Below are 24,850 nucleotides of genomic sequence, written 5' to 3'. Positions count from 1 at the left end.
CAGGTGAACGGTGCACTGGTTAAAAATGAAATGAAATGCACTCTGAAAATGCCTGAAGTTCTTTAAAAAAAAGTCCTCGATGTTGTAACATACAAAAGAGAACGCACACATATGCATGACTGGGAAAAGAATAAAATGATCCAAATGGTACAGAGATAAGAAGAGAGCTGAATGGGTTTCGACAGTTCCTCCTGATTTATCTTACTTCTGTTCACAGATCAGAAAACAATGAAGCCTGCCTGCGTGCAAACAGCATTCCTGCCCACATGCACCAATATCCACTGAGGAAAAACTGCATGGCTCCTTAGGATCCCCTCTGACAGACTGCTGTGTGTACCAGGGGATTACCTGACCAGAAAGATCACTTTTCTTCCTAGCACTTGTGATGGGTGCAATGTGTGACAATGAATTAAATTTTGAAAGCTGATATTTGAATTTCACAAATACTCTGTTCTCTTAAGTGGGTTATTATAGCTAATGGGTTATTACTCGCATAATTTAATGTATTGAATTTTTTAGAGATCTGCGCTTATATAGTACTTACCTACTGTAAGTACTTTTAATTCCTTCACTGATGATTTTTATAAACCCTCTCTGCCCAGCACTTGAGAATGTCACACTTACTATTGTTTCAGCAAATCTGAGTTTCTTTTCTTCCCCTAACTCCTTCCGCTAAGGCAGTAGCAAAGGAGGCATTCTTCCACCTGGTGAAGTACCTGAAAAGCCTCTCATGTTACCTCAAGTGAATACTCCCTTCAGTATCTCTTTCTAAATCCAAAAATAAAGCAAATCCAAACCCTCTGCTTTTGTTTCATGAACAATTTGTTTCATGTACACAGTATCAGAAAAAGAAGATTTGGGGAAAGAGAAATGGAGAAAGCTTTTTTTTTTTTTTCAATTCTAATCATATATGCTAAAATAAGATCTTAACTGCTAAGATAACAGCAAGTTGGCAATAATAAAAGACAAATTCAGCAACTAAATGCCTTTCACATTGCACTTGCTACCTAAATTTGGTTGTGAAGGGAACACGTGACTAAAATTTTAACTTTAAATACTACAGTCCTATCGGAAGCAGTGATCTGAAGGTTCAACATCAATCATTTCTCTTGAGGTATGGCTGAGTTTGCTTTTTACCTCTGTACTAATGATAGTAAACAGTTACTACAGATACTGTTCACAAGGACTAGTACCTATTATGGAACACAGAAGATACCAGCAGGAATTTCTCCCCTTACCTGCACTACTTGCAATTATAGAGATTTATAGAAATTACTGCCTGTATGAAATACACAGTGTACTTTCAGAAATTCATATAAAAGCACTCCAGACCAACCCAAAGACACTTACTTTGGGGAAAAAGAAATAATTTTGAGAGTTGTCCTCATTATTGCGCCTCAGTGGCAGTACCAGGTGTACAGTACACATATAAGCTGTAACTAAGAGTGCAAGTTAGGGAGTCATCCTCTGAAAACACAGTTGCTTCTCAGCTCTGTGTGAGCAGCTTTTATCAGTTATTCAAATTCCTTCTCTGAGAACCTCTGCCAATACCATGCAAGCAAAATATTAGTGTAAACATTCACCAGGGCAGCAAGGTTCAGTTGGGTGATGAACAAAGACATAGAAAAGGTGAATGCTGCAGAGTTGAAGTTTGGAGGGAGAAGAAATAGATGCTGCTAGGAGCCATTTCCTGTATTTTCTTCGCCAATATCAAAAGTCCAGGTGTGGGGGCTGGCTGGGGTGCAGCCACACCAGAGTGTGAAAGCACTTAGCTCTATGGTCAGGTAAGGAAATTTCCTCTCACACAGGTCTGTTTCTTTATTTGAATTTGCAGGCACTGAATTTGAGGCACTGAATTTGCAGCCACTGTGATGTCACACATCGTGCACTGCAATTTAATTATCTTAAATGTTGAATATATCATGACTGGAATACCACGGTCATCAGAAGAAGCAAAATACAGACATCACCCAGCAGTTCTTGCTTTATTTGTGTGCATCACTGGAGGTTAAAAGCATTCCTTGGGCAAGGTAACTTTTAACAATCATAAGGTGGTGTGTTCCACCAGTGGCGACACTGACAGTGGATCACTTTCTCTAATGCAGATTTTTGGCAGTGTTGTATGCAGGCTCTTGTTCATCACTGGTGAAAACACATTGCTAATGGTGGGGATTACGTGAAAGGCAGTTTTGTAGCTAAGAATTTGCACAATCAAATGGTGTTAACATGCTCTCTGTACCTGTTCTAGTTTCCATTTACATAAATAGAAGGCATTACCTTTGGAGCAACCTATTTTGTTTCTTAACAGCTACCTATGGATGCAGATGAAAACTCCAAAAGGAACAAACTCACTAACTCAGGGCACACCTACATCAGCAGGGTAACCTACACATTTGTGATCTCTGTATCTTTGCAATTCAGTCTAATCACAGGAGTAGAAATACAGCTCCTAGAAAAGTCTGGTGTCCTTGGAAGGAGTACAATAAGCCAAGGGAGAGGCCGTCTACGCAAGCATTCTTGGTACTGTCTAGATGATGTACACTGATAGTGATCTTCCACTGTGAAGAAGAGAACACCTGATTGCCTCTTGTCATTCAGCTCCTGCCCTTCCTGCCATATCTGTCTACAGTGTTGTTAAATTGGGCTATTTGTGCTGGTGGCCTCTATAAACTGGAGTAGACCATAAATCTTTTTTTTACACAGGCCAGAAAAAAAGCCATGAAAAATCTAGGCTGAACCTCAACAGAAAGGGGACAGAAAGATATTTATCTGTAAAGAGATAGCCACTTGAATCTGATCTGTTTAGAAAATCTCCCTCATGAAATACTCCCTACATTTCTGTTGATAAACTGAAAACAAATGGTCACAGCATCAAATAAATAATACTTTTGAGCAGACAGTTCAGTTTGTTCCTTCAGAAGGAACATTCCTGGCACATTTTTTCAGGATATTTTGCCTGTGTCTAACCTTGGCGGGGTCTTCAGAAACTTATCAACACCCCTACAAAATTAACTGCAAATGCAATTGTAACCTATTGCAGGATCAGATCTACAGATTCAATGCTGGAAGGAACTAAGCAATATCTTCTTGCCTTGTCTTAAAAACAAGGCAAGTTCACAGAACCCAGCTTCCATAAAAAGCATCTTCTAAAAGAAGGTCTCAAGTCCTTTGGTCATGTAAACCATCCTAAGAGCAAAAATCAACCTGTATAACATACCGAATCACTTACTCCGTTAACTGATAAAATCAGATACAGATGTGGACCCAGTCTATCCTGAGGTATACAAATAAAACGCTCACTGTGCTCAATTCTGTGGGTGGATTTTTTTTTTTCTGCATTACATAATAGAGAATAGTCAAGGGGCAGCTAGTTAGTCTCTTACATCTCAGAAGCACATCGAAGAGAAGCTCAGTCCTCTGCTTTCTGTTGCAAATATGAAAACCAATTTAGACATATCCATACATATAAATAATATACTGAATTGAGTGAAGTGTAATAAAACCAGAAACAAGGTGGTATTTAACTTCTGTTTTGTCCTCCCTCTGGAAAAATTTTGAACCAAATTCAATCCATATTCTAACATTAGAGGAAGTAATGCCTTTGTTGGAGGAGGACTAAGTCAGGGAAAGATTGTGTGAGAGTATGATAAAGATGCTCTGTGTTTCTACACTGCAGATGTACACATTGCTCACATTTCTTCCAGTTAACGCCTACTACCACTTTAGGGACTTCTAATTCACAACACAGAAATCTCACCACTACACTTAAAAGAGAAAGCAAAAGAAAGAAAGAATGCTAAGACTGTAACTTTTCAGTTCTCTTTGAACCAAGATTTAACATGAGTGGAAGAATTGTACTGAAAAAAAAAAGGAGTCTGTCACAGTCCAGTACCTCACAGGCCACTGCAACAAGTTTGACAGCAGCCTCTATAGAGTTGGCTTGCTTCTGGTTCACTGCACAAGAATACCACAGTCAATATCTGCTCACTCGACTAATACTGCTGACTACAACACAAAGAACACAGGAATTTTGTCCAAGAAACCACAGGCTCAGAGCCTCTGAATGTGCACTATATTTAGAGCTTGCATACTTTGCAGTAGATAATAGAATGAGATAATAGAAATTTCAAGAAGCAAAACTCTAGCACTGCAGCTACTCTGTGTATTTTTAGTTAAACATTAAGTTAATGACCAACCAATTTATACGTTCTCCATGTTTTTGTGCATGAATTTTTTTCCTACTTGTTTTGTTTAAGTTTTCCCTCTAATTTTCTATCTTCGTAAGACTGTGTAGAACCTTCTATTAGCTTTAATGAAAAATTCAGAATTAACTCAGGTTAAGTCTGTGATACATTCAAGCAAATATATCTATCTTATTATATAAAAATGGTGCATAAGCATGCACACAAATACGCGTGCTTGTACTTACATCTGCACACAGGGAGAATCCTAAGGCTCCAAGGCAGGCCTACTTACTCCTCAGCCTGAAGGAAAATGTTACACATGCAGAGGTGTCCTGAGGCAAGACTTTTGCAGCCATTCACTTTGCTTCCATGAGCTCTTAACTTAGGCTGGCTTGAAAGTCTGCCTTAGGGAACCACTTCTCACTGGCAGACAGGAATTTGTCTAAGTACTGTTACAAGCCCAGATGGAGTAAATCAGCTAAGTGGCAGTGCTGTCCAGTGATAATACCTCAATGCTGATAAAGCCAGAAGCTGTTGCTCTTTAACACCATAATCCATGCAGATCACTTTAAAGAATCCCTTTTGTTGGATTTAGATCTCACCAGATGAATTTGTGCCAACCTGCCTCACAAGTGGACTTCACACAATGACCACCAAAGGCCTTCCTTTCTCTTTCCCCTTCACATCATACCTACGAGACGTCCTGCTGCTACCAAGGACTGTATCATGAATGGTGATCACCCAGCAGCCTGCTGGCAAAAGCATGCCTTTCTCAAAAAGGCTGGGGACCACTACTTCTCTAGCATCTCTGGGGAAGGCTGGAATGCAACGTAAATCCTGCTTATGCGCATTGCTTTCTAGGGCTGCTGTCACCACTGGACTGCCTCTGGAAGTTTGCAATGATGACAGGAAAAAAACACAGAAAAAGATGAGTCCCAGGTTTGCTTTTTTTTATTATCATAAAAGAGGAATAGAAAATTGGGTGAAAGTTTCTACAAAACAATTTTTAACAAAACGAAGATCTCTTATTTCAATTGCTTTAAGTTTCCCAACCAGGCTAAAAACAAGCTCACTGTGTAAGAACAAAGACCCTCTGTTAACATAATATTTATCTGCTGCTACCATTTCTCCTTTAAAAATCTGTAGTTCGTTGGTATTACAATTAGCTACTCCAGAGAAAATGATTATGTCCCAAAGTATTATACACAACAGAAACCGATGAATGATGTGAATCAAATTTAATCTGGTTCAGTTAGAGGCAATTCTGTTGACTTCCACGGATATGCGCTCACTAAAAATAGATATAGTTTTTAGCAGTAAACCCTTATTTGATGTAGAATTTCTTTGCCAATATAAAGGATTTTTTATATAAAATACTCTTTTCTTGATACTGTCTCTCTTCTAGTAGGATGAAAGAAATGCACAAAAAACGTAAGAGTCCAACTAAGTTTGCAGAAATCTCAGATTTTTGAAAGAGAAACAGTAGCAGCAGTGTAACAGAATTGATGTAAAACAGCTACATTCAAAAATACTTCCTTATTTCACTGCATGCACATTTTTTCTTTCAGTTGTCTCTCAGTATCACAAACGTAGCCAAAGCACCTATCCTTTTCTGAAGTTCAATATATGCCATGACGTATAGAAAAATTTGTTTTCAGCTTTCCCCAGATTCAGGTACTTTCTAAAAACACGATCTGTTACTGAAGTCACTGTGAAAGTGTGCTTGCAAAGGAGAATTTATGATCTGCAAGTCTTTCAGTAAATATTACTAAAAAAGTAGCCACAGCTGAACAAAACACTGATTCACTGTTTTAAATGAGGCAATGCTATATCCTGCATGAGAAATCACAGTTCTGGCTTAGACTCAGGCCCCCTTCTCCCTAACTTGTGAAAGGTCTGGCACTGAAAAAACACCTCTCAACCGAAGGTTATGTGTGGGCATCCAACCTTACTATTTCACTTCTGTGAATTCCTATCGGCACACCACTCTGCCACCAAGATGCGTACATGCTGCCTACAGAGCCTACAAGATGCATACTCGTGGCATGAAACTAACAACCAAATAAGCGTAACAGGTCACTGAACCACACTGCTTACTTCTCAGACACTCACTATAAAAATGCCCTCTGGCAATTTGCAGCTGCTTCTATTGCTGCTGCACCTTCACCATTTCCGGGGCAGGCTTCCTGGGGTGCTTCCCATTGAACACAAGATTTCTCCCTGTTTACAGAAAATATTTTCACAGGTGATTTTGGAAGGCTTGTAACTATAATTATCTTTTCAAGTTCCCAGCCTTCCTTCTTCTGCCGCTCCTGGCTAAACCACAGAGCTTCTTCCAAACTTTAAAGTACTTAAGGACAATCCAAGCAGTGAACTTTTTCACACTGGGTGGGGCTCTCCTTCCCACTGCAAAATGATCCAGTAATGTTTGATAATCTGGGGTGTTCCTTGCCAAACCCCCTATTTACAGACACAGTGATGTAAAGAAGCAGGTACAAGATTTGAGAGGTTAAAACACATTTTTAAAAGGAGTATGATCTTAGGAATGAAAGTTTAATGGAAAAATCAAAGAATTGGTGATAGGCTGGGAAATCCTAAACATCCTATCAACTATATGGCAAGCAGTTTCTCTCATAATTAAGGATATTTTACAAGACCAACCCTTTAATCTTTTCATATTTGCCTATCACCCACTGTACTGCATGGTCCAAACTCAGGAGGTGATGAAAGCTGAGCACCTAGGCCTGCCTTTCCTTTCTTTTTCACCCTTATGTAACCGATGTCTGTATAAATTAGATATGAAATAACATAGCCAAGAATCAAACTCCCTTTTTATGAACTTGAAAGCTGACTGCAAACAGAACACATGCTTTGCTTTAGTACTGGTGCATTCACGCAGTTGAAAATATTTGTTTGAGGGATTAGTGTTAGGTAATTATCTGCATGTGCATAATTTCAGAGCCTATGGCTGCCAAACTCAGATCCCCACAAGCCTCAATCAGCCACTAGAAAAAATGAGCCTGGAGCACTGTTGATTCAAGGAAGCTGCAAGACAGCAGCTTTGACTTGTAGATTCCTCTCGCAAATGCAAACTTCTCTGGCATTAGGCATGTGGATAACATGAGCATGCCTTCACTTGGGTTTACCTCCTAGCTCTCCCTTACTCACAGTCCAGGGGTAACAGAAGATGGGATGGGAAGAGAAAGAAAGATGAAGACTAACTGGATGAACGTTTTGGAACACAAGGTATATCCTGGAACATGTTCAACTCAGAATCTTTAACTGTGTATTAGTCTCTTAGGATATTCCATTAGACATGCTGCACACAGACCAGCACCCTGGAGCCATTCATTGTCACCTTGCACTTGTCCCCTGCTTCAGCCCTTCTGAAAATTAGGTAAAAGCTAGACTAAAGCAACAGAGGGAAAACAAAACAAGCAACACGATGCTGATGACACGAAGCTGGGAGGATTGGCTGACACGCCTGAAGGCTGTGCGGCCATTCAGAGAGACCTGGACAGGCTGGAGAGCTGGGCAGTAAGAAACCGGATGAGGTTTAACATAAGCAAGTGTAGAGTCTTGCATCTCGGTAGAAATAATTGCATACACCAGTACAGGTTGGGGGAGGACCTGCTGGAGAGGAGCTCTGCTGAGAGGGACCTGGGCGTCCTGGTGGACGACAGGTTGGCCATGAGCCAGCAGTGTGCCCTTGTAGCCAAAAAGGCCAATGGCATTCTGGGGTGCATAAAAAAGAGCGTAGCCAGCAGGTCGAGGGAGGTGATCCTCCCCCTCTTCTCTGCCCTGGTGAGGCCTCATCTGGAATACTGTGTCCAGTTCTGGGCTCCCCAGTACAAAAAAGACAGGGATCTCTTGGAAAGAGTCCAGCGGAGGGCCACAAAGATGGTGAAGGGCCTGGACCATCTCCCCTACGAGGAGAGACTTAGGGAACTGGGTCTGTTTAGCCTTGAGAAAAGAAGGCTGAGAGGGGACTTGATCCAGGTTTATAAATACCTGAGGTGTGGGAGCTATAGTGGCGAGGCTGGTCTCTTTTCAGTAGTGCGTGGGGACAGGACTAGGGGCAACGGGCTGAAACTCCAGCATAGGAAGTTCCGCACGAATGTGCGCAAGAACTTCTTTACGGTGAGGGTGACGGAGCACTGGAACAGGCTGCCCAGGGAGGTGGTGGAGTCTCCTTCTCTGGAGATATTCAAGACCCGCCTGGACGCCTACCTGTGCGACGTGGTGTAGGGAGCCTGCTTTGGCAGGGGGGTTGGACTCGATGATCTCTAGAGGTCCCTTCCAACCCCTATAATTCTGTGATTCTGTGATTCTGTGATTATTAAAGACATGCTTCTTCTAGTATGTTTTTATCACATGTATTTAACTAGTAATTTAACTTGTTAGTTCACTGACAAGTAGTTAAACTGAATTATGGTTTACTGAAAATATAAAATATAATATATAAAAATACTAAAATTCATGCCTTGTATTAAAAAAAACAAAAAACAACACCACAAAACAAACAAAAAAGCCCCAACAAAAAAGCAACAACAAAACTGCTCCAGCTCCAATTATAGTGTTTATATGTTGCTGCTCACTCAAGAACGACTGAAGTTTCATACATCTTCCCTGAAGTATAAACTGAAGATATGCTGTGGAAATTCCAGAATTACTAAACAGTGCTAACAAACAGGTCTGGGTAACACAAAGTGACACATTTCAGTACATATTCATAAGGGCTGGGGTTTATTATTGGGCTGTAATTGCAGTTGTTCTAACACCTAATAAGCCATGGTTGGAAAAACAAAGGCAGGTTAATTTGTGATTTCCTCTACTCATTCAGAGGCAAATTAAGTGTCAAACAGCTAATACAGAACATATTTCATTTTATGAGATTTTAATTTAATTCTGCACCATATCGTTGATGCCTTAATATAGGGTGGTTTATCTAAGAAGAAGAGCAATTTATAAACCTCTTTCAATTGAAATCTTTAATGATAGGATATGATAGCATAATTACAGCAATGACTGCTAGTCCTAGTATACATAAGCATCTGTCAGCAATTCCATCACAAACATAAACTTCTACTTTACGGGTTTATAACTCGGTTATAAAATTTGGCTCCGGGGTGAAATTTGGGATACAACAGTTCTGTCCATCAGCAATTAAATTACGTATCATATATATAAATACATATAATCATATATACAAACATGTTTATCTTTGGAGCTGAAAGTACATAAAAGCCCTATTTTTTTTTCACGTGTCCGACATTCAAAATATTGTGCATGTTATAGGTGTCAGGTGGACAAGGCCTCCTCCACATTTTTTCTGCACTTGCATTACTACTAACTAATTCTACTAAGGCTCGACATGTTCTGGAACACATTTCTAGGAGTTTGGATAATTGCCTTTTTTTTTTTTTTCCTTTGCTTTATTTTATTTTATTTTATTTTATTTTATTTTATTTTATTTTATTTTATTTTATTTTATTTTATTTTATTTTATTCATATTTGAGCACACTATGAAGCTGCAGGGAAAAACCACACATACAATGAAGTCATTGATAAAGCTGTGGGTAAACACCTGCATCCTGACTGCTGTTCTAGTGTTCTAGCTATTTTCCCTCAAAATTCTCAAATAACTTCTCATATCCGCTTCTTTTTTCTTTCTTTTTTAATGGTATTAAGACAGCAGTCCAAATAATCATTCCAAATGGTCCCAGATCTAACATTCCTGAGAGACACTTACATGAGGGCCTGTAAAACCTGCGAGAAAACTGTTGGTGCCTATCACACACAAAAACTGAAGTTTATTATGGAAACCTGCAAAAGTATGATGAACCTACTTATGAAGAAGCTCTTAGAATCCAACACAGTTATTTTAAACTGCCTAATTGACTGTTTGCCTTTAATTGTACTGAACATAATGACTCCAAGATCTATTACAGCTCATAATTTCAACGGTGATACAAACTAAATGGCTAGAAGAATTATCAGGAGTTTACAGTAAAATAAATAGCCAATATCAAGGAGATTCTCAGCTTAAAGCTTGGGTTGATACCAGAACATGTAAAGCAACTGCCACACAGTGTGCCAAGACTTCCCTGCCCTTTACAAGCCTCTGCACTGCCTGGCAAAGTCTCAGCTATGAGGCAGGACTGGTGGTGTTCAGGATAGGGTTGATTTCAGAGGGGAAGGAGGCCGCTAGTGGGCATCTTTAACATTTAAGGAATCCTGGTACTTTGTGAGAATAGAATGCTTAGCCACAGATTTTCATCGTTGCCCAAAGGAGACACAATGATGAAACCACCCACAAGACTGTGTACACTTTGCACCACAGAGCTGTAGCTCTGTGCAGTGAGCACAACCAGACAGAGCCCCACACAGCACAGGATACAGAAGTCTCAGCAACAGTGCACAGATGGTGCCCAGATTTTGCACTAAGTCCCTCTGACAATTCAAGTTAAAATACATCAGGAATCCACTTTTGGTTTAGTTCATCAGTTCACCACACTCAACCCTGATGCCCTTCTTTGGGCAAGACAGGGAACTGATAGAGTCATTCACAGCACCCCAGGAACTGCTTGATCTCACTGAAGACAAATTTCCTATCAGCTTCAGAATAAACAACATCATTTCCTGAGCTCCCAGCTACTTTCTTTCTGCTTTGGAAAGTGCCCAAAAACATTGAGTCAAAATGTTCATCTGCGCTGCAATATCTAGGATGACCATAATGACTCTGTATGAGTCTGCCATCTTCAGCTTACAATGGTTTTTAGCACCAAACTTAAACATGTATTTAAGTATATTTATTACGTGGTTGACTGTGGGGTAGATACTGATGCATCAGAGGAAATAAGGAATAAATCACAGGTTTCTGCTATAAATACCCACTTTTCTGCTAATGCCCAAGAAGACTGCAACACAGATTTATTACTTACCTCCAGGCAAAACTGTTCTAAAATTACAATTCAGTAATAGAAGACTGATCCAAAAAAACTGTTAGTAAAATATTGTGTGTGCACTTGGGCATATAGTTAGGATTGTTAATATCAATTAATTCTGCTCACGGAGGAGGACTTATTTTAAAACAACTTCATTTTTCTTCTGCATATATGTAATTACACAGCTATAACTAATAGCCATGGCAAAGCAATCTGCCATCTAAACAACTCACATTATTCTTCAAAGTATTACTTGTGCTTTTCTTCTTTTATTTTCTCAGTATGAGGAGTGATTAGTAGATATGATTAAATGTATATAACAAGCCTCTTAGTGAAGTACTAAGACCTGATTTTTGGCTTCATTTCTTAATGACATATAGCAAGTTTTTGGACACAACTGTTTTATACCGCTATGCTTATATTTGTACCTCCTTATAGAGTAAGGTAATATTTATTTCTAAAGGATTTCACCACTAGCATCTTTTTCTAATGCATGTTATCACTGGTATTCATTTCTTTTATCTCTGTGTAAACCATGTGCTCTATCACATTTGCCATTTTGTTTGGGTGACAATCCCATCAATCAACTGACTACATGTGCATGCACACAACAGGGACTATGAAAATTTACCAAAAATTTAATTATGTTTCATAGCATTCACTGGGAAAATAATTTTTGGCACAAGAGGGAATTTTAGCATGAAAAGTCCCAAGCCTAATTCAGACAGAGTACATGTTTTGTCTGGCTGTATTTCGCAGCATTTGGCACTTTTTAATTTAATATTTATAGAACGACAGCACTCAGAATAAATGTCAGCAAAATATACAGGTAACATTTGCCAGCCACCTATTGGAAAAGAATTCCTCAGGCACAAGCCTGATTTTGCTTCATGAACAGATAACCTTGATGCCTTCTAAAAGTAAATCTCACTCTTCAACTAGACTGGCAAAGTGCTCCGGATGCACAGTTTTAAGCATTGCAAAGATTCATATACTTGCCCATTCTTCAAGGTAGCACAGGAAGCTGAAGTGAGGTGGAAATACTGAATACTCACACATGCAGAGGAGGAATGGGAGATGGTTCATAATGGTAGCGTCCCTCATGATGTCGCGCATCAATTGGTACAGGAGGGTGGAACGCTGGAAAGAGGTGAGGAGGATCTGCAAAAACAAGCAAGGTGCCCAGTTCTGAGTATCCCCACTGACTCTTCAGAAATACCATTAATACAAATGGGACAGATACCTAAAATGCTTGTCAACAGCACTGCAACTTACAGGTCAAATTCTCCTTTCGCGCTACAGTCACTCAGGTCTGTCTGAGCATTTGGCCTACAGCATTTGCATGAATATGTATTTACCAATTTTAATATTCTCTTTTTATAGCTTAAATGGAAAGGGACATCGAGAAATCTTTAATAAATAATTACATGCCCATATGTGAAGTGTAAGATCAAAAAGACCATTAAGCCTTTCCAAAGCATTCCTGATTTATTTATTTTTTATTAAAACAAGAAAAAATATCCCAGGAAGAAAAGGCTGGGAAGAGAATACCTTAAAACAAAAAAAGTATATCCTTAGAGATGTGTAAACAGTCCTAAAACAGACAGAAGATCTGAAGCAGCATGCTGAGAAATGACTATCTGAAATAAATCAGACAATGGAGTTAAAAGCAAAATGCAACTGGGAGAGGTTGTACCAGAGATACTTAACTGCATTGCTTCAACAGACAGAGATGCATCAGAAGAAATGTGCCTGTGGACAAGAGGATTCATCCCACACACCACACTCTAAAGGAACACATGCTTGCTTTGTCTCTGTGGCAGCAGACCCAGAGTCATTCCCTCTGCTGCACCTCCCCCATGGACAGGGCTTGGAGCTGCCATGACTCCCTTTCTACTGCTCAGGAGAGCCCCAGCGACCAGGCTGACAAAAGGGGGAACTCACTCGGCCGGCCCTGCTCACCCCACCTCCCACAGCTCACTGGTGCAGGTGCCAAGCACAGGCCTGTTCCACTTCTCTCTGATATGTCTGCGGCAGAATAATTCCCAGTTCTGCTAGGGACACCATGAGCACCCCACAACACTTCAGCACCATGCCAGAGTACTTCTGCAGGGCTGCACTGAAGGTTGTCCTGAATGCAAGAAAACTCACACAGCTCCACAGTGAGAAGTTCTGAGCGTCTCCAGCAGCACAAAAACAGAGCCTGCCCAATTTACCTGACTGCCACTTTGGGTGAGGTCATGTGTTTATCCAGCACTAAAAGCTGACAAGTACAGACATTAGGTCATGTCAAGGATTTACTAAAATGTTTCTAGAGAGGAAAAAAAAAAAAAAAAAAAAAAAAAAAAAAAAAAAAAAAAAAAAAAAAGTTTAATTATGCACTCCTTGTAATTCTTAAGTCCATTTCAGTTTTGCCTGCTGACACTTACGGTATCTTTTCTTTGTATATTCTGCCCTTCCTATTCAGCAAAATGCAATCCTCTTCTTAGATTGTGTTATCTATGGGAACAGTTGCTTCATCTAAACTACAATTTTAAAAAGGAAGACGGATTTTTCCCCTTGGTATGTCAAAAGTTGGGTTGGTTTGTTATTATATTTTGAAGTGAAAAGACTAGAGTAACAAAAATCATGGCCCTTAGGGGAGTACACAGAGGAGCCGAAGGGTAAATCACATAGATTCTGAAGACATATTTCCACCATTTCAGGGAAACCTGGAAACATTTGAAATGGCCTGTCCAGTTTCAGGACTCATTTTTTTGAAACGTCAGCTAGTATGCGATCAGCTACAGCACATTTCTACCATGTTCTGACTGAGAATTTAGTAATATAAATGAAGAATAGTTGTGTCTTACTAATGGAACCTGATCGTGGCAGCTTCCATTTCAGTTCCGCTAGGCAAGCTGAACTTTGGTGGGAGCCAGCGGGTCGTGGCTAACCAATATTCCTGTAAGCACACAGTTGTCATTTGACCAGAGGATGCTGGCTTCCACCTCTCAAAATATGAATTTCACCAGCCAGCAACATGTAGAAGGGGGAAAAGAGCACAAGAGATGAGAGATCACAAAGGTTTTGAGACTCTTCCCTTGCTGAGGTAAGCATGAACCTCCTCACTTCTCCATATCAAGCACCCACCCTGACCTCCTGTCAGCTTTCATGCAGAGAAACCCCACTTAGCCCTCCTGAAGGCTAGCTGAAGCTGAATGTGATCACTGAACATCCCCTATTTGGGAATGGAGAACGTACTTTAAGTGAGTCTACTCACAGGCTGAGACTGAATCTGCATCTACCTGACTCTTTGGTGTTCCTGGTGCTCTCCCTGTTCAGAGAACCAGAGGGTGACAGTGCAAAGGTCAGGACAGCTGCTCTGACTGCAGTGACATTTATATGTTGCCCGAAGTGTGAGGAACAAAACTCTTACCCTTAGCAAACACCAGCTCCTCTCACCAAAACAAATCAACAAAAAGTAACTTTCCTATGCAGCAACAGAATTACTTATTACCACTCACAATTTCTTTAAAAAAATTCTGGCTGAGATGCAAACTAGCAAAGCATCTGTCAGGTAGTTTTCCTGCAGACATCCAAAGGCAACCATGAACTCCTGGACAAACACTTCCACAATCCCTTACACTCCTGCAGAGACTCCCTGACGTTTAGCATACAGTACCGGAGTCATGAAAGAGAAATGTTGCCTGTGTATTTGGAGCCCTCAACTTCCACTCAGCAGAGCATCCCATTCTGTGCTTAATTCTCACGATTTTCAAGAATACTTGAGGACATTCCAAAGTAATGGAAACACACCTAAACACATTCCTTGCACACTGCTGGATCTGTTGCTTGCTCCTGAATTCTTTCCTCCCTACTGCTACAGGCTTCCTTTAGATGCTCTTCTGTCTCCTACATAGTGAACAGTCTCTTCATAATAAAATGGTAGATACAATTGCCTGAAATGCTGCAAACCAATCTGTCTTAACATGGAGAGACTTTCTGGAAAATATGGCAATTTATGCTGAGTCTTTGTTGTGCAAAACATGCCTTTTTATTTCTTCTCAAAGGATCCTTCTTTGCTCCTTAAAGGAAGTGAATAGGATCATCTCTCTCAAATTACAATCACTCCCACAGAGGAAAAAAGAAGAGACCTCCACTTGTTCTCTGAAAGTCAGCAACCTTCAGTTCTTCTGCAGCACCATGGGAGAGAAACAAGGAAAAGTTACAAGTGCGTTCCTTGCTGCTAAAAAGCGAATCTGAAGTCTAATGAGCTGCAGCCATGGTTTGCTGTGAGACTTGGCGGAAAGGTGAATAATTGATGCTGGCTCTAAGGTGTCATGCAACACCTTGAGACAAAGCTGAAGAGGGCAGGCTGCCCCAGAGCTCACTCGCGGAACAGAGAGCATTTCTGTAGACTCTCATTTAGGAAATCACTAAATTTGGAAAGCTGGGCTTCACTGTCAAGGCAAGTAAAGCTGACTACTCTCAGCTAACTGATTTGCTCAAGCACCTTGTGATTCTTGCCAAACCCTTGGGGAAGACGGCTGCTGAAATGACAGGCTGCATTTCTCAGCATGTCAAGAAGGCATTCTCTTACTGTAGAAAATGCCTGCATCAGCTTGAACACATTTGGTGCAGTCTCAAAGTATGCACCTGCATTGTGAGATCATGGCACAAGACAACATGGGATTCAGGCACAGGGCAGGAAGTGCTCGTTGTCTTTTTGCACATTTGTCATCAGAACAATCAGCTCACTGTAAAACAAGTCAGAACAAAGCCGGATGCAAAACTCTATGTGAGATATAACCTCATCTGAGGTGAAATCTCCCTAAAATTAAGTCAGTTTTTGATGCTGAACTCAGTGGTACTGAGATTTCATACCAGATGTAAAGAAACAATATCAAGCAAACTACAGCCTCTCCACTAATGTCTTTTCAATACACAGAATTGTTTTGAAGAGTTTGCCAGCAAATTTCTACACTTCCTTTGGTTCATAAGCTGATTGCCAGATGGGAATTTTCTTACATTAAGGTTTGCAGTATCCTTATGGGTATCACTGTTTCTTCACACAAATTTGTTTCAACTGATCTGAATTTAATGGTATTGCCAGGTTTTATGGCAAGAATCTGGCGCTTTTTTGCCAAGCAAAGCCCTTATTTTGGATTTTTTTTTTTATCACAGTTTACATTAGAGCTCAGTAAGAGCACGTTCTGTTGTCTTTGGGGGACTTTTTTAGCTCCCTTTCAAAAACTAGGGTGAGTTATGCTGTCTACTTATGCTTATATAGAGTCTTTCATCAGGAAGAAAAATGGCTGAGGCACAACCACATGATAACACATGCACTTAACTTGGAGCACTTGAAGAATCTCCTTAAGGTGACTAGAGCTGCTGCTTTAGCACTGCTAAACCCTTCCCTGGGTTTATGACTGCATGCTTGCAGCCTGGCTGGCACAGTGTTGACATGAATGGAACTGCCCACTCTCTGACTTTACACAAAACAAGTTTTTAAGAAGAGACAAAAAAAAAAAAAAAAAAAAAAAAGTCAAATAAGTGCTTAAGGCTCAGAAATGGAGAGAAGGAGAAGAGAAAAAAATCTTAATTGCTAAGTTCTCTCCGGTTATACTATGTGTCAATTGTGCTAGCACGCAGTAGGGCAGTAGGTATAACACTTTGACAGTATTCATTCAGATCATGCCCCTTCCACATCTGTGTGTATTAATGATTCTCAAACTCCCTCCCTACATTCTGCTTATGTTTCCTGAACCCATATTTTGTATTATAAATAAACCACAGGACTTCCAACCCAAACCTCACAAACCAGAACACAGCTACAGCTCTACGTCTCTTCTTACAGCTGAAAAATTAATTCCTACCTTTGAAAAGCCAAAAATTAAGACTTCGGGGCATCTTAGATCCCTGGCATCTATTTTATCCCTTCTTTGGTTGTAAACTTACACACCTTGTGGGAACATGTTTCACTGTTTTCAGTAGTTCCACAACAACCACCATGCCAGACACTTAAAGGAGGAGCAGCTTTCTGTGTGGTGGAAAAAAAAAGTAGCTGGAAATAATTTCATCAGTTGGCACCAAGAAGTCTTTAATATGCCAAATTTGCTGCAGGTATTGGTTAAAGAGCTCCTTGATGGATTTCAGTTTGAACGCTTTAAAATTCATCCCCATCATCACAGGCTTGCTGTCTAAGCAGGACTGGCCTCTGGAATGCTAACTAATCTTTGCAAGTCCGTTCAACTCACTTTAGTGGACCCTTTGCCCAAATTGAAAACTGGAAAAAAAAAAAAAAAAAAAGGAAAAAGAAAAAAAAAAAAAAAAGAAAAAAAAAAAAGGAAAGGAAAAAGGAAAAAAAAAAAAAAAAAAAAAAAAAAAGGAAGAAGGAACAGACTTCTAGGATAACAAATATACTACTTATACAGTGGTGGAAGTGCATCAGAATATCCTACCACAGTAGCTTCTTCTGTCCAGAAAACAGCACTAGCTGCTTCAGTCTGTAAGCAACCTTGGAAAATCCTCATGAACATTAGCAACAGTTGCATGCAGCTGGCATCACTACACTGGCCCACAAAAAGACAATGACAAAACATCCTGGCAGCATCAACACATTACTGGGAGGGAAAATCGTTTCATCTAATGCAGCTGGCTGTGGGTACAGCACAGCTCATCCTTTTTATAACCTCTGGATCCCATGCAGCGTTTCTTAACAGACTTAATAATGTGGTCTCCACAAGAAAATGACAAATAGTTCTCTGCCAGGAAACTGACAAAAGAAACCCCTCCCTCCATTACCTCAAATGGACTCTCCAGTGAAAAAATAATTTATCTTCTGCCTTGAAACATGCCTTCTGTTTTGCTGTTGTTCCCCCTAACTTCTTGTGTGACTGCACATTAATGTATTTTCCGCTGCTTACCCGTATTTAACTCTCAGCAACCCCAGTCAAGTGGTTTAGTCCAGATGCCTAGGAACACTTCCTACCTTTGATTACTTGTGTATAATGACCATATACTCTAAGGATAGCAAATTACTGCACAAAAGCCACTAAACACACATAAATATTTTTGTATGCATGTACACACATACAAATATTTTTGTATCCATATACATATGCACATGTATTTCTGTAAGCAAGGAATGATCTGCGTGGGAGAGAGCTGAAGGAGAAATCTCGCAACTCAGAGCTAACCCTAATCAAGGGCTGAACATACAGTTCAGTCATTATGTATGCCTCAGCACTGAACATGGAAAGCCATGTGAGTACCCTGCTGCCAGCCACAAATATTAACATATTGATCACAAACACGTGCAAGATGCAAATATAAATGTGGCTGAGAACAAGTAAAAGAAAGGTAAAACACAGAAAAAAAACAAAAACATTCTCATATGCTGCTGATTGGACACATGAGCAAATAAAGTTGGGTAATTAAAAAACCTTAGGGACATTTTTAGAAGTTGGTAGGACTTCTAATGAGTCAGTCCAAAAAAGGTACTTGTTTAAATAACAATTTGAAGATTTGTGTGCTCTGTGCAGCAGAATCATGTCTGAATGCTACTTCAAAGGCCAAATCTTGAACAGTTGGGTATCCAAGCAGCATTCTGCAAATCACTGTAGCTAAACAGCAGCAGAGGTTCTAGACCACAGGGTGAAAGACTTGGAAATAGGTTATACTAAGCAGCTTTGATGAGTAATTTATGGCACGATAGGAATTAGAGAGGGAAAAGTGTAATTAGAACAATTGTGTCTATTTTTAGATATTAAAACAGTTCAGATCGTATGGGATGCACAATCAAATGAACTCTCAGTGAGACCTTTTTCCCTGCTGTTCAACTTGTTGTGTTTGTTTTTTTTTAAATTTCAACCAAATATTCATAATTATTTAGCTTCTCTCTGTATCATCCTAAGCAATTACTCTCCTTCTGTGGTGTTTACACTCTTCAGGCTCTTGCAGATTGTAGATAGTTATCAGACATGCTCTCAAGCCACTCAATAATACGCATTTATTGCACTCTATAATCTCTATGTCCATTCTCTAAATTAATCACAGTCACCTTGTTTTGCTCTCTGGGTTCCTTCCAGCTTGGGAGAACTACACAGTCATCATGCCTGCACTCTAGGGCATCAGGTCTTCATTGCAGGCTGACACTCCCAGGATGAAGCAGCCCTAGAAATTGGTAATCCAAGTAACCTATTTCTACAAATTCTCTCTCCAGCAGGAGTATGTATTTCTACACAGTTTCTCATGCATCACTACTTTTCATTTTCTCACTATGAGGCAGTCTGTTCATTCATCAACCTGCTCTACAATTTCTAGGGCACTGCTGATGAAATTGGCACTGCTCAAGACAAGTAAAAGCAGTAAAAATAGACTCTTGTTCATTACCTCTTGACATTGCTAACTCTTTATTTGGGGTTGTTTTCTTCCTCTTTGCTCTCTTATGTCCCCCCTCAGCTTCTTAGAGAGTTTTTCCCATGTATTTCATCTTTTTTTTTTTTTATTATTATTATTTTAGAACTTTACAGAAGATGGAAAGTAAGGCAAATTCGCTTAATTTGCCTTACTGACATCTACCCTAAGCACTCATTCAGCTCACTTTTGAGAATGTCAGACTGTCAATATTCAAGCCAATCTGTGTTAAGTTTTTCAAGTAAAGTTCCACAAGGCACTTTTGTTTTTAATAGAACCTACATCAAATTATGTCCCTTGTCTGCGCTTCAGTCTGATCATTGTTAGCATGGAGTATCTAACAGGAGGATATGGGAAAGAAGGGAACAGACTCTTTGAAAACACAAGGTTATCTCAGTGAGGAGAGTTTACTGCAGTAGGGCCCTAGTTTGTAACTGACTTTTAGGCACTAACAGATAACTATAATAGCATCCTCTTCTCCAATCTCCAGTCCAGGCTGACTTGGAGACATAGTTACATTACCTGCCTATAGTCATCAGTGTTCTTCATCTTAGTTCCTGAAGGACAAGAAGAGAGAAAACAAAGACAGGAGTGGATCACAATGCCATAATTATGAAAGCACTGGGACAGAACTGTTCTTCTGCATTCCCATGTGGTCAAGATGTGGCCACTGCTTTTCATTTCCATCTCTATAAACTACAGGAGAAGCCAAGGATGCTCCTAGGAGACAACAATAGAAAGACGTCCGATTGGGGATCAGGCAGACAGCCCACCAATCCCTGCCACACTGTCACTTGCCTCAGGAGACTACGGGTGCTACAGATTTAAACATCCTCAAGGGAAAGAGGGAAAAGTTGCATAAGATAAATGCAGTAGTAGGAACTACTGACAGATCAGGAGATTCTAGATTCTAGATTCAGGAGATTCCAGATTCTGGGCAACCTGATCTAGTAAAGACGTATGTTTGGTGGCCCTGCTAGGCAGGGGGGTTGGAACTACATGATCCTTGAGGTCCCTTCCAACCCGGGTCATTCTGTGATTCTGTGATTCTGTGATTCCAGGAATGACAGAATTAGGAGTGCACTTGAAGTGAAAGGGGAAAAGAAGCACCTGCCCTGTTCTTACATAAATTCTCGAACATCTGCTTTTGGTCACTGCATGGAAACAATATGGGGCTAGGTGGACCACAGGGTGATCCAGTATGGTTCCTCCTACTCTGTGCACTCCTAGCATGTTCCAGGGGCTCCGAAGCTAAGACAGCCATAAAACCCCATCCTCTCATGTTCATTACCAATTACCAATAATTATTACCAATAATTACCAGCATTACCAATACTCCAGTAGACTTCTTATTTGCTTTCTATGGGCCTCCAGATCTCTGAGAAGCATAAGCAAGAAGACATTCCAAGCTTGTAACTGCGAATTCTTCAGTTCCATCTTGGTGTAACACGCTGCACAAAAGAGGGGCTTTGGTCTACACCTAACATCAAGTACATGGTGGTAATAAAAATAACTAAAATGTATATACCCTGCCCACAGAATAGCAATCTTCCCTTTTATCTTTCTGTGCAAACACAGACTGGTTAAAGGAACATGGGGAACTGCACAGGTGACTTTGTTTATCCCACAGGAGGAGAAGAGGAGACAATTCTACTCAACACGAGTTTTTCCTGCATGTTAAGCATCAGTTTCCCATCAGGCAAGTGTTTGATGCTCTACTAAATGCAGTGGCAGTATGAGAGGTATAGTAACTCCCCATATGGAAAAGCTGTTTGACACAAAGGTTGGAGGTCAAAAGTTTAAATGTTTAAGACAGAGACTACAGCAGTCCTTTTCTGGTTAATAACATTAAAGGGTTTGCCAGCTCTTAATGCTAGTATTGTTGCTTTTTTGGATGTTATTGAGATTCTAGCACATTTATTGCGCTCTGGGAATATAAGGATTTATTTTAATCTCTATGCTGAATCAAAAGTTGTGACTAACCTTATTCCTGAGAAGAATGCAAAGGCAAACAGTGCCAGAAGATTCAGCATTGTAGTCCTAACCAACTTGGAGCTTTCTTCTTCACCAAAAAATATAAATGATGGATGGAAACATATGGTCCCTATTGGACAGCACTAGGAGTCTCTGATCCTGAACTCCCCACATGACTGATTTTAATTGTTTTGTGCTACGGTAGGAGGCAAAACGCATTTGCTGTGATGAAGATCTAAGTTTTGCCAGTCATTGTTGAGAAGCATTCTGTATTAGTTGACGAACAATCCTTTTAGGTAAAACTGTAGCAGAGTCAGAAATAGCAGTGAGATTCTCCAAGATGAACTTGAGAGCTGTAACCACAAGAACTATCACTTCTCCCAGCTATTCCCTGCTCTCTGAATTCATGCTTGTGGTTAGGCAGCAACTTACTACAAGATCTCTGCAGTGCATGTTCCAGGCATTGTATCAACTATTGATACCTCATGCCTTGCCAGAAGCAGGATCCAAATTCATTTGTTACTATCTTCCTCTGATTCCTGTTCTCCTCTCCACAATGAGGATTAGCAGTTTTAAGTTATGTTTCTGACTTCCATCTGGCTAGGCAGAAACAGATGTCTGCGCACTTGGGTACGATCTTATTTCAAAGTGGGGACTCTGGGTTACTAATGACGTTATAAAGGCAATAGCATATGTTGGCTCTCAACAGTCCATTGTCTAATTGGGATGGTTTTAATCAAATATAAATGTACCCAAGTCTTCACAGTTAATGAATAAATCCCCATTTTAAATAATGACAATAATTTCAAATTCTCCATCAAGGCAACATTGCAAGGCATGCCTGCAAGAGTAGCAGCTATCATAAAAGGCCTGTGAGAGGCTGCAGCAACATCCGCTTGGCCCAGCTCATTATTTAAACAGACCCTAACTGCCCTTCCCAGAGGCAAGCTGCAGCCAAATTGTTTTCCTTCACTTCACAAACCAGATAGACATGGCTTATTTGAACAGCCTAACAGTTTACTTTACTCTCTGTTTAAATACCTTCTACCACATATTTCAAACAAACAGTTCACTTCATTAGAAAGGCAAACAGTTTAGCCACAGAATACTAGCACTTGAGGGGAACCGCACTGGGCAGAGAGAAATCCTCTGCCTCTGTGTCAACACTGCCTGGCCAGTAGCCCCAGCAGCATCCATGTGGAACTCCACTTCAAAGCCTTTGCACAAATACTTCACACGTCTGTTTGTAAGTAACTGATAACCCTGGAAAGATTACATGCATGGCTGAAAGCCCCCATGACTGTCACTGCCACTGCATGGCCAAAGAGAGAAAAACCAAAATGTTCGTTGCCAGACCTCATTGAATTACAAAACAATAAACTCAGTGGTAATCCAATAATATAAGCTAAACCTGTTAAACTGGAAAAACAGTGCTGCTTTGGTACCATGCTTTGGCATATTTGGCTCTACACAGGGAAGTAAATCTTACCCTTAGCAATGGAAAGGTTACTGCGCTGCCAACAGTATTTAACCCAGTTGTTAAAATGGCTTATAGACAGGAGAGAGCTGCATCATCAACAAAGCTCTTCACTAGACAAAGCAGTAAGCAGTTTATTTCTGGACAAAATGCATATGGAGTTCTGAATGCCTCAAGAACGCATTGCAACTTACTCTCAGCCCCAAGAAGCAAGTATAAGAAAAGGAGGCAGAAAAAAGCCAAGCAGGAAGCAGGCAAATAACAGGAGGCTGCCCTTCTCCACACAGACACGAGGCCATGGGCCTTGTGGTCACCACTGAGCATGGCATGCCATGAGGAGGGCAAAGCACCTCACAGAGTTTGCTGCTGCTCCTTGCTGTTTCCCACTGCAAACTGAGCAGTTTAAGTCAAAATACGGGCATCTGCATGTTTGAGTGAAACGCAAGTACATATGGTTTTAGTCAGTATTCAATGGAGGAGTTGGGCTCAATGATCCCTGGGGGTCCCTTCCAACTTGGGATGTTCTACGGTTCTATGACTATGTAAGCACCAGAGCTCTCCTCACTGTCATCACCACCATCCTTTTTGGAGCAATCATGGCAAGCTGAGGGACAGTATCTCCTTGGCATCAGTGGTACAACCCTGAACTTCATCACAGCCTTAAATAAAAAATTATCAGTTACTATACATTCTTGAAGCCACTCTCAGGCAAAAAGAAACAACCAAATATCTAAAAACCTTTCCAGAAGGTTGTCAGAATGGACTAATGGTACAAAACTGTAGGTTCAGGGTTCATAAAGCACGAGAATGCTGAAGTTATTCAAACTACCACATAAAGAGCAGAGGGACAGATAAGATAACTGTTGAGGGGAACCAAGTATTATAAAGTATGAAGATGAAGGTTAGGATTCTCAAACCATAAATTTAACCATATACTGACTCAGAACATAATTGTCAGTTATTTTCATATTCAGAGTGAAATTCAGGTTCCAGTTAGTCAAAGTTTTATTGTTAATTTCAGTGGAGTCAACACAGTGACTAAATCGTCCTTGTGATTTTATCATGAATCTTGCTTTTCTTTTTCAGTTTTGTTTTGGTTTTTGTTTTGCTTTGTTTATAAAAGTTCTAGTCTTTTTAGTCATGTCACAAAAAGAATCTAGCCTTCTTTAAAAAAAACAAAACCAAACGCACAAAAAACAGCACACATGCTTACAGCTGCTGTGGCTGCAGAGAAAAGCCGGAAAATGAGAAAATCCCAGGTTTCAAAATATGCGAGGAAACAGATCCGACATAAACACACATGAGTATGCATGTTGGTACAGGATCTTCAAACACGTATGCTTGTGATTTGCATGTATGTACAAAAGCTACCATTTTGAACACCGAGGTACTTGCGGATGACACAACAATATGTGCTTTTTCCAGTATCTGCTGGCATCAAATTCTGCAGGTTTTAACTATGGTAAACCTTAATTTTTTTCACAAGTCAATACCAGAATTTGGTAACAACTACCTATTTTTTTAATAATTATTATGTTTCCTGTATAAAGGGTACTATTTGTCCTCTCTATTCAGAGTTTTCTTCTATACTGTGCTTTACAGCTATAATCTGTATTCATAAAGATTGTTTATTAAAAGATACAAGGTAGAAAGATCCTTCCTGAACGCTTTAGTGGAATGGCTGAATTTAGGTTTAAAGTGGAAATAAACAAACTCTAAGTTGCAGCATGAACTAGAGAAAATAACAGTCTTATCCAAACCTTTGAGTGGCTATGATAATACAAGCAATAAATTTACTATTATTATTACAGCTGATAACACGAGCTGAGCTAATAGAACTAAAATATCTTCCAAAACAGTTTTTGAA

General features: G+C 40.1%; 1 protein-coding gene across 2 annotated transcripts in view; it reads right to left on the bottom strand.

Moving 5' to 3' along the window:
* The window catches only part of GLI3 (GLI family zinc finger 3), a 197,705-nt gene that overhangs the window by 74,266 nt on the left and 98,589 nt on the right, over positions 1 to 24,850 (bottom strand). For both annotated transcript variants that reach the window (XM_072330201.1, XM_072330202.1), the window contains one exon: positions 12,188 to 12,293. In XM_072330201.1, the coding sequence (XP_072186302.1) occupies positions 12,188 to 12,293 (106 nt within the window). The remainder of the gene's footprint in view (positions 1 to 12,187; positions 12,294 to 24,850) is intronic.

The sequence above is a fragment of the Excalfactoria chinensis genome, chromosome 2, assembly GCF_039878825.1.
Source record: "Excalfactoria chinensis isolate bCotChi1 chromosome 2, bCotChi1.hap2, whole genome shotgun sequence".
In the NCBI taxonomy this organism is placed as follows: Eukaryota; Metazoa; Chordata; class Aves; order Galliformes; family Phasianidae; genus Excalfactoria; species Excalfactoria chinensis.
The sequence above is the reverse complement of the archived record's forward strand: the minus strand, read 5'-3'. Positions and strand labels throughout refer to the sequence as shown.